We start from the raw sequence: 13,236 nt of genomic DNA, 5'->3' as shown, positions 1-13,236 counted from the left end.
ACCTATCCTGTATCTTCCTTTGTATTTTTCTTTTTTCCAACTGAGGCCATTTTAAGAAGTATTTATAAAACTTTTACTCTAAGATCAGGCATTCTGGGATGAAATGCTATATGATTTGAAATAATGCTTTTTTTTTTTTAAATATTACACCAAGCAAAAATAGCGAGGCCCTTGGAAAATCATGATGGTATATATTCGTCATTTCTTTGACTGTAAATCTACAGAGAAACACATGAAAGGGAAGAAGTTAGAAGAAGTGATTTTTTTTTCATCTTCCTTTTGGCACATCATACAGATGTTTTTGCTCCAGACGTTTTTATTAATTTTTTAAAAAGGCATTTATTTTTAGCATTCAGTGAGTATTATCATTTCCATGTTTAGAATTATTTCCTAAGTTAGTGTCTTAAAGGGTAATCGTGATATTCAAGGCATTAAACTACACTGAGTTCTGGAAATGGAATTCCTGTTTCCTTAGTGCATATCTTGAATGTGCACCCCACATTTTCAATTTGAATTCATGTCAGGGTGTTAAGTAGGTAGATCTTAACTTCCTGGTTGCATGTTCACATTAAATAGTTATATTTTTATCAGCCTTCTGGTTTTCAACTTACATATGTCATTTCATTTTTTTTCTTTCCTTTTAGACACTCAAAGATTGGCTAGCCCTGCTAGAAGAAAACAGTAACAAGTTTATGTGTCATATTTATTTTAATGTCCCAGCTTTACTCTTTGTGTTTATGACTTGATTCTGTTGCTTTTGGCTCCACAGTATGCCAGGTTATACGCTTTTGAGCTCTGAATTGAGTTTCCAGAGACTGATGTGTAGAAACACTGGCCTGAGAAATCACAATTAGCAGGGCCAGTGGATGGTGACCTGGAGGAAGAGAACAGCTCTAGGAGGATGCTGCTGATAGAGGGTTTTCATAAAATGCTCTTTGTTTCATAATCAAATAAGAGCAAATTACACCATGGGCTGCTTTATAGGAAGACAAGGTTCTTACTCTTACGAGAAAGCTGAACTCTCTGGTTTTCCTGACTCTGTATGCTCAGTATTGTCTGTGTCTCTTTGGTGGACCTCCTTGATGAAGTTGATAAAAAATATTTGCTTTTGAGTGTCCATCAGTTCCCCACCCTGTCCCGGCCCCGTCCTGACCCCATCCCAGTAAGTCGCATCTTAAAATAGTTTGTTTCTGTTTTGTAAATAAGTGTGTCTTTTTTTTTTTTCAGTTTTGAGATTTGTAGATACTAACTACAATATATATAAAATAGATAAACAGCAATGTCCTACTGTATAGCACAGGGAACTCTATTCAATATCTTGTAATAACCTATAATGAAAATGAATATATGCATGTATACATATAACTGAATCACTACGCTGTACACCAGAAACAAACACAACATTGTAAATCAACTCTACTTCAATTAAGATAAACTTGCTTGAGTATTTTACTCAGTTCTCTGGAGCAGGAGTATAAGCTGGTGTTCCGTGCTTTCCATGATAACCTGAGTTCTCCTTCACAGTCATGCTCTTATTCTGTAGACTTTTTTGTGCTGCCCTCACTCTTTGTGCAGGGGACCCATCTGTCTGCACAGGTCCGGCAGGTGAATTCTTCATCTGATTAGCACAACTCTGCCCAAGTGATAGACTGAAGTAAAAACAGCCAGGTCCCCCCGCCCCCTCTCCTTGGGGTGCAGAGCAACCACAGCTGGATGAAGACATGTCACAATGCAGCATGACTTCCTCTCCATTGGCCCCGTCTAAAACTCACAGCCAGAAAATATCCTTGCCTTTTCAGGCTGCTTGGCTCACGGGTTCTCCTTTTTATCTGCTCAGATAACCAGTGTGCCATCCCCAGTGAGGAAGCACTGCAGGCAAGTTCCTGTGCAAATACACGGGAAACCACAGGTGCTGGCTGAGTAGTTTCCAGACGTGAGGAGAACTTTTAGGCCATGTGGACTCAGCGTGCTTTTTTCTTGCTGAGCAATGATCTCCACCCACTTAAAATCAGGCCCTGGGGGAACAATGTCGAGATCCCAGCACACTGACTACATGCAGTTAGAGCCCGGAAGCAGAAGCCTTCAAGAGCAGGTGGTGAAGTGCCTGCGTTTCTTTCTGAAACCTGTTTTCTAACTAGATGGAGATACTTTTCTAGTAATTTTTAGTTTTATAAAGTCTGTTTTTTCCCCTGGGCCAAGGAGGGGGTAAAAATGGGCACTAAAAGCTTAGATAGAACAGTGTTATTTTTTTCTAGTGAAATGATTAAATGCAATTTCATCCATTTAGTATAGTAGTAACAGGATTGTGGTGGCTTTAGATGATGCTGGTAGAAAGATACAAAGAAAAACTAATATAATGAGGTTAACAATTTATTTTTACTCTTTCTCTAAAGTTAAAAATTCCTAATACATTCAAATCAATAGTAAAATAATTGCAACACTGTCTCCTGAAATGGAGGTAGAGTTTATTCTCCAAGCATTGGCAATTTCTTTTTGTATTTCAAATTTGGCCACTGAGCCTCTTAAATAAAGCCTCTGGTGACTGACTGTTGCAGCAGAAATAAGAATATTAATCTTGGGGCTTTATTTCAGAGTTCACTGCCGGTAACAAGGCGCCATCAGGACAGGACACTTAAGGCTGTGCCATTTCTCAAGGCAGGAGGAGCGGGGAAGGAGAGGGGGACACCCCTGGAATTAGGCCCACACTCCCCTTCCTAAGTAGGAGGTCATGGGGAGGAGAGACATTCATTTGTACTGTGGGATCAAATAGAAAGTATGTTGAAGTTACTCTGAGTTATTTTATAATTAAACTTTCTATGACATTTACCTTCTGAAGAAGCATCAGTTGGTACTAACATCTTAAAACCTGGTTTCCCTGACAGATGAGATCATTCCTAACTTAAGGCAAAAATCTTTCCTGGAGGAACATCTAACTAACTGTATGTTAAAATGTAGCCACTTTTGAAACAGCCAAGTGTTGGGGATGCTATTTCAAAGTTAGTACTAAATTTTTCAGTATCTTCCAATAACCTCTGCACCTTCCACACTGACTTAAAGGGGGAAGACGCAGAGCCCAGAATGCAGAGGAAGCACCATCCTCACCCAGTGGCCTGCCTCTTGGCCTGCCCTCCCCTTCACCACCCCACCCCGCCCCACCAGCAGTGACCTCTACCTCCAGGAACTCAGCAAAGGCAGCGTCTGCAAATTTCCCTCTGCATCTCCAGGGCTTGAGGTTTTTTTCTCCCCAAGGAATTAAAAAAAAGTTCCAGCTGTGAAAGATGCGAAGCACAATTTTCTTCCTACCATGCACAGCCTGTGGATGTTAGGTTCTAGCCTGCAGTTTATGTTGAATTCTTTTGGAGCTCTCTACATCTGGGGGCTCTTCAGGCATCACTGTGAGTAAACCAGAGGGAGTTCCCCATGCAGGCGCTGGTATTCAGGAAAGGCACTGGCCTGCAAATTAAAATCAAAAGAAAAAGCCACTCAAATTAAGTGCACCTCCAAACTGGCAAAGGAGAAGTTTGTAGCTTCTGCCTCTGCAGACGCTGTTCTGAATTACATTTACCAGTGACTCTTCTCTGCCTGCCTTGTCTGTCCTTTCTTGAGGTTTTAAATTTATCTTTGCCCTTCAGACCTGAATCTTTGATCTTTTTACCTCAAGGTTTAAATAAATAAATCTATATTCCTCCCCACAACTTTTTTTTCTCGGTATATACCCTGCAGATCTTATTTTTATCACTCATCAGCTTAGTGTTAACGTTTTAGCAAGAAAAAGTCAGTCATTTAACTGTGCACTGGGGTGCATTCATGTGTATGTGACTGAGAAAACATGGAGATTCCACTTGAATTAAGTCAACTAAACCTTTGAAACTAGCAGCCACACAAAGACATCATTCTTCCACTTTTTTCCTATATAAAAACATATCCTAAATTTTGACAAAGATCAGATGAGAAAACTCTAAATAATTAAGTGAGATTTTAGCACTGCTCTGAAATGAACCAGAGAGTGCCAGCTCGGAGATCCCCATACTGTTCTAAGCCGTTATGAGGGAAGGATGCTTTGAAATTGAGGAGGAAAAAGGGAGAGAGGATGGAGAAAATGGCGAGAAAAGTTTTTGGGTTTTTTTAGAGTCACAGAAGCATGTGAAGTTCTCAGGTATTTGTTCTAACTTATCTGCCAAACATTTTTTCAACAATCAACAAGAAGATACTATCTACTTTTTACTGTAAAAGAAAAAAATTATGGCAATTTCTGCCCGGTTTCCCAGGAGAAACTCAGTGTCAGCAATAGCAGAAGCGTGAGATACGACTGTGAGACTGGACGTTAAGGAAACACTCAGATAAGCAAAGAGCTATTTCTACACACGAGAGGCAGCCATTGTTTGTAAGAAAAACAGTGAAAGTACAAGTCGAGAACTTGAGACCCAAGGCACGTCATTCCGTGCCTTGTTTCCCAGCTGATGTTGGTATCCACAGCCCGCATATTTCTCTGCATGAGTGTCTGCCGCCCCGCCACCTAGAAAACAAACAGCTCATTAAAAGAATACCTTTGGATTTATTTTACCAGAAAGTCTATCCCTCTTTCAGGGCTTTTAATAGTGTTAGTAGACAAGACTCTGATAATCAAAGTAGAGAAGGATTTACATGGCAGAAGCGTATATGAAACACCTGTGTTCCTCGCTCCTTGAACTTTGGAGGAAGGAAAATGTCTAACTCGCCACTTCCTTTTCTCTTCTGGAACTCGACCTGGAATGGAAAGCCCGTTTCTCAGCAAGGTGCCGGGTAGCCTGTCTTTCTACAGCTTTAGTTATAACACTATTCAGAGAACTCAGCATCCTAATGACATAGAAGAGTGTGTTTCAACAAAGCAGAGCATAGGCTGTTTAAAAAAATACATACTGAAAGTGGTCAAATGTTCTGTCCTCCTCCTCCTCCTCCATCTTGAGGTGGAAAGGGAGTCAAGCTGGTGAACTGGAGGCAGGTGGCTGCTGGAGGTTGTCCCCCTATGTCCCGGGCTGCCCCAGTGCCCTCACAGAGCCGTGGGCACATGTGGTTCCCTCTGTCCATCCAGAGATGTTCTGCCCCAGGGAGCTTGGTTGGGGTTTGGATTTATTTAACAAGGTCGATATTGGTGGTAATAACACATCCCTTCTTTCGGGTGGAGTACCAAATGATGGAGAACTTCAGAATTTGAAGACCAGAATTCTACTACATCTCTTCAGCTCAAAGAAAGTTGAGGAAAGACAAGGGGTGAGGAGTCTCCTCTTTTGAGTGTTTACAGAACTTGGACTCTTGACAAACAGGGAGCATCAAGGTAATTGTTCTCAAAGCAGGAAGTCTGTAGTAGAGGAAGCAGGTGTTGTGTGATGATTACTACATTTTGAAATTACCATATTTACTGTCTTGCTCCTTGGAGGTTGACCCCAAAGTAGTCAGTAAGCTTTCTGGAAGATGCTGGCCCTTTCATCTCCAGACTCATGTGAAATCCCTTGATCATGAAGGGAGGAGAGAGCACTTAAGTACACTGGAAACCAGAGGTCATCCGTCCGGCAGTGTTGACACTGTATCCATCTTTCTTTCTTTCTTTCTGTTTTTCTTTTTTTGCCTTTCAGCATCCCATACGTTCAGAAAACTTGTGACTAAGAGTGAATTCTTATTTTTCAAATTGCTTTCAGACATTTCATGTTCATGTAAACTTGGCTTATTGATTTCCTGATTTTTTCTTTATTTTTTTGTTTTGTCCATTTTATTTTTAATCAGCTACATCAAATGGGTCTTTGGAGGGCCTGGATAACCAGGAGGGAGGGGTGTGCCAGACAAGAGCCATGAAGATCCTCATGAAAGTTGGACAAGGTAAAGACCGCCCGCCGCTTCACGAAGCCACTGTAGCCGGCTTGAGCCCCCAGCGAGAGCGGCGCCAGCATGGCTGGCGCGCGCCTCCCCTCGCTCTCCAGTGTAGTTTCGAAAGCAAACCTTTCTCCATCCCTTGAGCCACTGACACATTTCCTCCTTCAGTTGATGTGACACTTCTTTTATTGGAGACAGTTCTAAAAGTTGAGGTCGGCCAGGTACAATGTCTGTTGCCATGTACGTATACACAGATAGATGCTTTCTTCTTAAAAGCAAGACACCTCTTTGGTTCAAAATTTAAATATCCAGAGCGATAACTAAGTTTCTGCCATTTTGCCCATTTCTGCCTCATGACTACAGAAGACATGTGTTCACTGAGCCTCTCCACCTAGAGGTGACCTATTTTGCAGAAAGAATTATTCTTCTAATTAGAGACTGGGATAGTATAGTCAGTCAGCTTGCTCAGTTAAATTGAAATGTCATCTGCAACGCTCTGCCTGCCAAATTCAAGAATCCCTATAGCTTCCACAGATGGCCTCACAATCTAAACCTCTGAAATAACTAGTATAAGCGTTTTGTTTTAAAAGGAAAATTATATTCCTACATCTCGCAGTACTTTGCATAAAGAATCTTATGCTCATTGCTATTCATGCCTCTTGAGATACACATCCAGCTCCTAGAGCTAGACCCCATCAGCTGTCTGGGCTGTGAGTAATCGTTTGTTTTTCACATAGATGCAAGTTCCGCTGGGTCAACCAGGCATAATGATCCAACAAGACGCCCAGAACTAGAAGCTGGGACAAATGGAAGAAGTTCAACAACAAGTCCTTTTGTCAAACCAAACCCAGGTAGGGCAGCGTGATACGCGCGGGTCTCGGTCGGTGTGGGCCACCCGGCTGGCGCTGTAGGGGCAGCACGGGGTCCGAGTGCTTCTGCGTCAGAGGGTCACCTTGTAGTGAGGAGAGTCAGTGATCTTTGCTCTTGGTTGGTTGCTATTAATTACTCAGTCAGAACAAAATAACTCGTTTCCACAAAAGTCGTACACTCAGAGAGTCAAACTCATCAGGTCTAAGTGCTGATTGTTCACGCTGCTCTTGCAGATCAAAGTCGTTTTCGTTGGCTGACAGGTTACTGCTCTGGTTGCAACGCTAGCTTCAAGTCAGTGTTAATGTATATATAATTAAGGTTCTAATGCCTCATCTAATTATACCTAATCCACAAAGCGCCTGATTAATCCTCTTCTACGTTTAAGATGGTAATGTCTTAAAACATTGCACAATACCACATTTTTTGGGTGGTTTCATAGAAGTTCTTTTTTCACATTTTCAGTATAAGATAAAATATAAAGCGAATTCCTGGCAAAAGTTTAAAATACAGGATACAGTTGGCTGTCATTTAACTTCATTTTTTGCAGTCTTTGAACAAATAGCTATGTATTTGTTACCACACAAGTGAATTTTCTATGTCGTGGCCGCAGAGCAGACGTCAGCAGCCGCAGCCGGGATCCACAGGCCTGGCTGGTAGTCGCACGAACGTAGAGTCTGCAGCAAAATTCCATCTCTTTCCCAGCGTCAAGGAGGGAAGTTGTTATTTCTAACTTTCAATGACAAGATGTGTCAAATCCTTATGACAAACTGATAAATGGGTAATATAATGATGCCAGGCAATTTTTTAGTACTGAACATTTGGGTTGGCAGTCTGTTCTGTGTGAGAGTTTCTGCTGCCTTCCAAATATACTTTAAGTGTAAATCAAATAATACAAACGAGTTTCGGGTTGAATACTTTCCCAGGCCCCATCCTCCCCGTGAGTCCTGGAGCGGATCTGCGGGTAGGCAGGGCTTGTCTTTAAAGGCAGGTGGTGTGGCACTGGCTGCTCCCCACCCTCCTCCTGCTCCCTGTGGTGGCCACAGGCCAGCCGACGTGGGTTAAGACGTGAGACAAGGTCAAGGGCTGGCTGTCACAGCCCGTCCTCGAGGCTGAAGGATGATGACGTGTAGAAAAGAAGCCGTGGGGTCTGCTCTGACCGGGAGTCATGTCTCCCATATTTCTGGCTTCTGCATTTTGCTCTTAAAGGAGGTGCTCGGTTTGCCAGCATCTGGCCGCCAGGGAGGTCTGGAGAGGCCCTGCTCAGCGTTCCCGTCTGAGGGGCCCTGCAGGCAGCCGGCCAGCCCCGGGCTCAGAGGTGACTGCTGTGCTTCCTTCTTCCCGCCCCGCAGGGTCCAGCACAGACGGCAACAGCGCCGGACATTCTGGGAACAATATCCTCGGTTCCGAAGTGGCCTTATTCGCCGGGATTGCTTCAGGATGCATCATCTTCATCGTCATCATCATCACGCTGGTGGTCCTGCTGCTCAAGTACCGGCGGAGACACCGCAAGCACTCCCCGCAGCACACGGCCACGCTGTCGCTCAGCACGCTGGCCACGCCCAAGCGCGGCGGCAACAACAACGGCTCGGAGCCCAGTGACATTATCATCCCGCTGAGGACTGCGGACAGCGTCTTCTGCCCCCACTACGAGAAGGTCAGCGGGGACTACGGGCACCCGGTGTACATAGTCCAGGAGATGCCCCCGCAGAGCCCGGCCAACATTTACTACAAGGTCTGAGCCTCGGCGGTGCCTTCGCTTTCCCGGAGGAAACTTACTGTCCCGCTGCCGCCCGCGGGGGGTCGGGGCCCCCTGTGCCTGCGACGGACTGACTCACAGCGCGGGGAGAGGACAGGCCTCCTCGCAGAGCCCCGTGGGGTCGGACAGCTTGCTAGTCTGTAGCGTTTGGGCCGTGGTGACGACGATGCTCACCGACTGCTGGCGACTCGTGTAGAAGACGCGCACCCGGACCGGCGCGCCGGGCACCTCCCCTCCGCCGGGGCCACGGGGACGCAGAGCGCGTGGTGGGCGGGAGCGAGAGCTGGCAGCCCCCGGGACGGTGGCCCGGGCCGCCAGGCCTTGGAACGTGGCCCCCCGCGCTGCACCCCGGACTTGGCGCACAGACTGGCTGCGTGAGGCTTTCCGCGGGCGCGAGCTTTGCGTCCTCGCCGTTGCACACACGCCTGTCAGCCGGGGCTCTGCAGCCCTGCACACGAGGTGCCCTCTCACGCCACACTGCATCACTAACGGAACACTGCTACTCCGAGTCTCCCGCTCCCTCCGTTGGCAACAACAGCTGCAGCCGAACGGGCCACACACTTACAGAAGCCCCGTTTGCCCGTCAGGAGCCTTCCAGCCAGACCAGGCTGTCGGCCGAGGAAGACGAGGAGTTCTTGGAAGGGGGGGCCCGGAGAAAGGGCTGTCTGCAAATGCAGTTCAGTGCTGCTGCCTCTGAAACAGAGTTGGGAGGGAAAACCCCAATTAGATAGCACAGCACTTTGGTTTCGCTAAGATTTTCAGACACACACAGTAGATTAGGGTGCATTTGAAGGAAGTCACTCTTATCAAATAGCAATGCACAGGGGAAAACAGAGTTAGTCCCTCCATGCTGGGTGGAACACAGGGGCGTTGTTGGGAGAGGAGCAGGCTGGGAGGGAAGGGAGCGGGAGGCCGCTGGTGGCGGATTCGGGCAGCACTGTCGTGGTACCGGCAATAAGGTGGCAGCTCGGAAGCTGCAGGGAAGTCGGTCTGCTCTGGATGATGTTTCCAGCAGACTCAGCTGCTATACTTACCACATTTTACTAAACACAGGGAAAGCATTTAGGAGAAGAGCAGAGAGCCAAATCTGACCTAGAAGTTTGAAAGCCAAAGGTCGAACAGGCTGTGATTCCATCATCACCGAGGTTATTAAGGAATTCTCATATACACAAGGTGGGTCAGACACCCCGGCCCCCGGGCCCCTTCCCCGCCCCCCTCCCCATTGAGCCTTACTGACACTTTGGTTTACAGCGGTGCTGTCCCGGCTGTGAGGGCCGAGGGGTAGGTACTGAGCGAGGCCAGGGCTCTGCATCCAGGCGAGGAGCACCTGGCAAACCTCTTAGAGTCCTGAGGACCGAAATAAATTATGATGTCGATGGGGAGAAGGAAGGTAGGATGTATTTATAATAGGTATATAGAACACAAGGGATATAAAGTGAAAGATTTTTTACTAATATATATTTTAAGATTGCACACAGTCCACACCAGAAGATGTGAAATTCATTTGTGGCAATTAAGTGGTCCCAACGCTCAGTGCTTAAAAAAAAAAAAATTGGACAGCTACTTCTGGGGAAAACGTCACTCCAGAAATAACAATTATGGGAGCAAATACAAAAATAACCAAGTCCTCTGAAGGCATCTCACGTAACTGTAGATTAGGAAATGCAAGCCCCAAATACCAGGAAATCGGTGTTCCTGCATCATGTATTCGACAGTGACGTGTGCCGGCATTTCTTTTCTGTGCTGTGTTTTCCCCTTGCCTTATGGGCTGAAGTGTTCGCTAGAATCCACCGGGTCACATCGAGGGGGTTTCAGCTGAAAGTTCAGCTCGAGCCCCTTCCTTCCTCCCTCCCCCGTCCCTCGCCCCCTCCCTTCTGGGAAACGAACCCAGTAAACAGGAAACCTACTTTTTATGTGCTATGCAAAACAGACATCTTTAACATAGTCCTGTTACTATGGTAACACTTTACTTTCTGAATTGGGAGAGAAAAAAATGTAGCAACAGCATTTTAAGGTTCTCAAAACCTCCAGTGAATACCTGCAAAAATGAATTGTCGTGGAAATTATTCTTCTCTATTTCCTGAACCTGAAAATGATGTTGGTCTAAAGTGCGTGTGTGTATGTATGAGTGGGTGTGTGGTATACATGTGTACATATATGTATAATATATATCTACAATATATATTATATATATCTATATCATATTTCTGTGGAAGGTTGCCATGGTGACCAGCCACAGTACATATGTAATTCTTTCCATCACCCTAACCTCTCCTGTACGTGCGTTCATACAAGATTTTCTTGTAAGCCATCAAAAATTACCTTTAGGATGGGGGAGAGAGGCAAGAAGGGGGAAAATGGGAAATAGTTTGATTTTAATGAAATCAAAGGTGTGTCTCATCAGTTGGCTACATTTTGGTTATATGCTAAACTGTGAAAAATCAGATGAATTGACGAAGCGTTGCTGCAAGCAGTTGAAAAGTGTTCTGTGCGTCTGTATTGTGTCTGGTGCAGGATATGACAATCTACCAACTGTCCCTTTCTTTGAAGTTGGTTCCGCTTTGGAAAGTTACTGTAAATGCCTTCCTTGTATTCTCATCCCTAGTTGCCCGATTTTGGAATTTGCACCATAATGTTTAAAGTGAAGATGCTGTAAATAGGTTCAGATTTTACTGTATATGGATTTGGGGTGTTACAGTAGCCTTATTCACCTTTTTAATAAAAATACACATGAAAACAAGACAGAAATGGCTTTTCTTACCCAGATTGTGTACATAGAGCAATGTTGGTTTTTTATAAAGTCTAAGCAAGATGTTTTGTATAAAATCTGAATTTTGCAATGTATTTAGCTACAGCTTGTTAAACGGCAGTGTCATTCCCCTTTGCACTGTATCGAGGAAAAAAAATGGTATAAAAGGTTGCCAAATTGCTGCATATTTGTGCCGTAATTATGTACCATGAATATTTATTTAAAATTTCGTTGTCCAATTTGTAAGTAACACAGTATTATGCTTGAGTTATAAATATTTTTCCTTTCCTTTGTTTTATTTTAATAGGCTGTCCTAGGTTTTTGATCTGCTTTAGTTCCACATTGCAGTTAGCCTCCAGAAAATGAAATCCGTGAGGTCACATTCCACGTCTGTTTCAAACTGAATTTGTTCTTAAAAAAATAAAATATTTTTTTCCTATGGAAAAAGCGCCTTCAAAGTATTTGCCTTTCCTTTTTTCCTTTCCTTTTTCTTTCTTTTTTGTTTGTTATTTTAATTTGCCTGCTCCTGCTGTTTCTCTGTGATTACACTTATCCAGAGCCTCTGCCCACGGGCATGTGTGTGCCCGTTTTTCAAATCAGACCGTGCATGCACACAATGTGAATATTAGTCTTGCAAAGAGTGATGAGTCCATTGGTTTGCTCACAAAACTACTGAACTCACATTTCACAAATTATATTGTATCATAAACTTTTATAAACTCATCATCCCGAACAGAAAATGTCTACAGTTAGACCAGCTCAGTCTGAAAGTGGTGACAGGAAGAAAAGGAGGGACTCCTGCTTTTATCTCCACCCTCAGTTCCAGGTTAATCGAATTTCCATTCAAGCAAACCAGTTTGCTATTGACAGCTTCATTTTTCTTCACAAAATAATCCCAGAAGGAAGGAAAAAGTCATGTGTTCTTTGTAACAATTTGACATGGATGAAAGCGTGTGTTGTGGTGGTGGACAGAGGCAAGCCACAGGCCAGTGGGGAGTGCAGCCACACTCGCACTGCTGGCCTTCCTGGGGATAGTGACCCAGTGCTCCGAGTGTTTGCCCTGCTCTCCTGGACTCTGTGTCTTGAGACTGATCGTCAGATTCCCACCCTCATCATCCTTTGAGATCTGAGGGCAGAGCTGTGGTCAAGGCAGAAGCAGCGACTGGTTACCAAGAAGTGCTCAGATCTCTATCTGCATTAACTGTGGTTAATCCTTACCTTAAGGAGTGACGCATTTTAGGTTGGGAGGTTGAGAAAGGGCCCCTGAAGTAAGGAGCCAGATTCTCCAGCCCAGACTGATTTGCCCAAGATCACAGCCCCAGTCAGTCAAGAATCTATGTGTTTAAAAGCCCCTCAGGAGATTCTCATCAAAGGCTGGTTTTGGAAGCAGGTCTCTCTGCAGCATCCTCCTGGCAGACCTGAACTAAAGGAGTGTTTGTCAAATAAATGCTCTCCTTCCAAAAAACAAAACCAAAAAAATTCTCCAGAGGCCCACAGTGTCATTTGGTGCCAGAATAGTAGTTTCATCTTCTCCATCACTTTGTTTCACTCTGCCTCTCGGTCCCTCCACTGCAAACTCAAGTTTGGGGACATAATTCACAGCCACAGCACTGAGCTGCTTGCTCGACCCCACACACCGAGGATCATGAATGATTAGTCTGAGTAAAACAATGATGAAACATTGCATTTTCAACTTTGACTTGGTGACCTCTGTTACAATTTAAATGATCAAATACACAGCATCATTTTTCCCTACCTTGTTTTTGAAACCACATTTTCCAAACTGAGTAAATCCAACCTTAACTAAGAAAAATAAAATGTGCCCAGTGGTTATTCTTTTCAACCAGCAAGAAGGAATCGCACAGCACAGAAACCTCTTGCGAGCTTGTAGGTGCAGATGCTCCTTGCTCCACCTGAAAGGCAAACCCGTTGTTGTGACAACCCTGCGTTGCAAGGCTAAGTGTGGCCTGGCCAGCTGGCGACTCTTCGGAACGGCTCTCACTATTCAGTTTCC

The 13,236-nt window shown here is 44.7% G+C and overlaps 1 protein-coding gene across 1 annotated transcript in view; it reads left to right on the top strand.

Moving 5' to 3' along the window:
* EFNB2 (ephrin B2) overlaps positions 1-8,819 on the top strand; it is a 41,479-nt gene extending 32,660 nt beyond the window's left edge. Inside the window, exons 3-5 of the mRNA XM_072976524.1 lie at positions 5,761-5,853; positions 6,585-6,698; positions 8,067-8,819. Coding sequence (XP_072832625.1) covers positions 5,761-5,853; positions 6,585-6,698; positions 8,067-8,455 — 596 coding nt within the window. The 3' untranslated portion in view covers positions 8,456-8,819. The remainder of the gene's footprint in view (positions 1-5,760; positions 5,854-6,584; positions 6,699-8,066) is intronic.
* Positions 8,820-13,236: the final 4,417 nt, after the last annotated feature.

Source organism: Vicugna pacos, chromosome 14 (genome assembly GCF_048564905.1).
Source record: "Vicugna pacos chromosome 14, VicPac4, whole genome shotgun sequence".
NCBI lineage: Eukaryota > Metazoa > Chordata > Mammalia > Artiodactyla > Camelidae > Vicugna > Vicugna pacos.
This window is presented reverse-complemented; position numbering and strand designations above follow the sequence as displayed.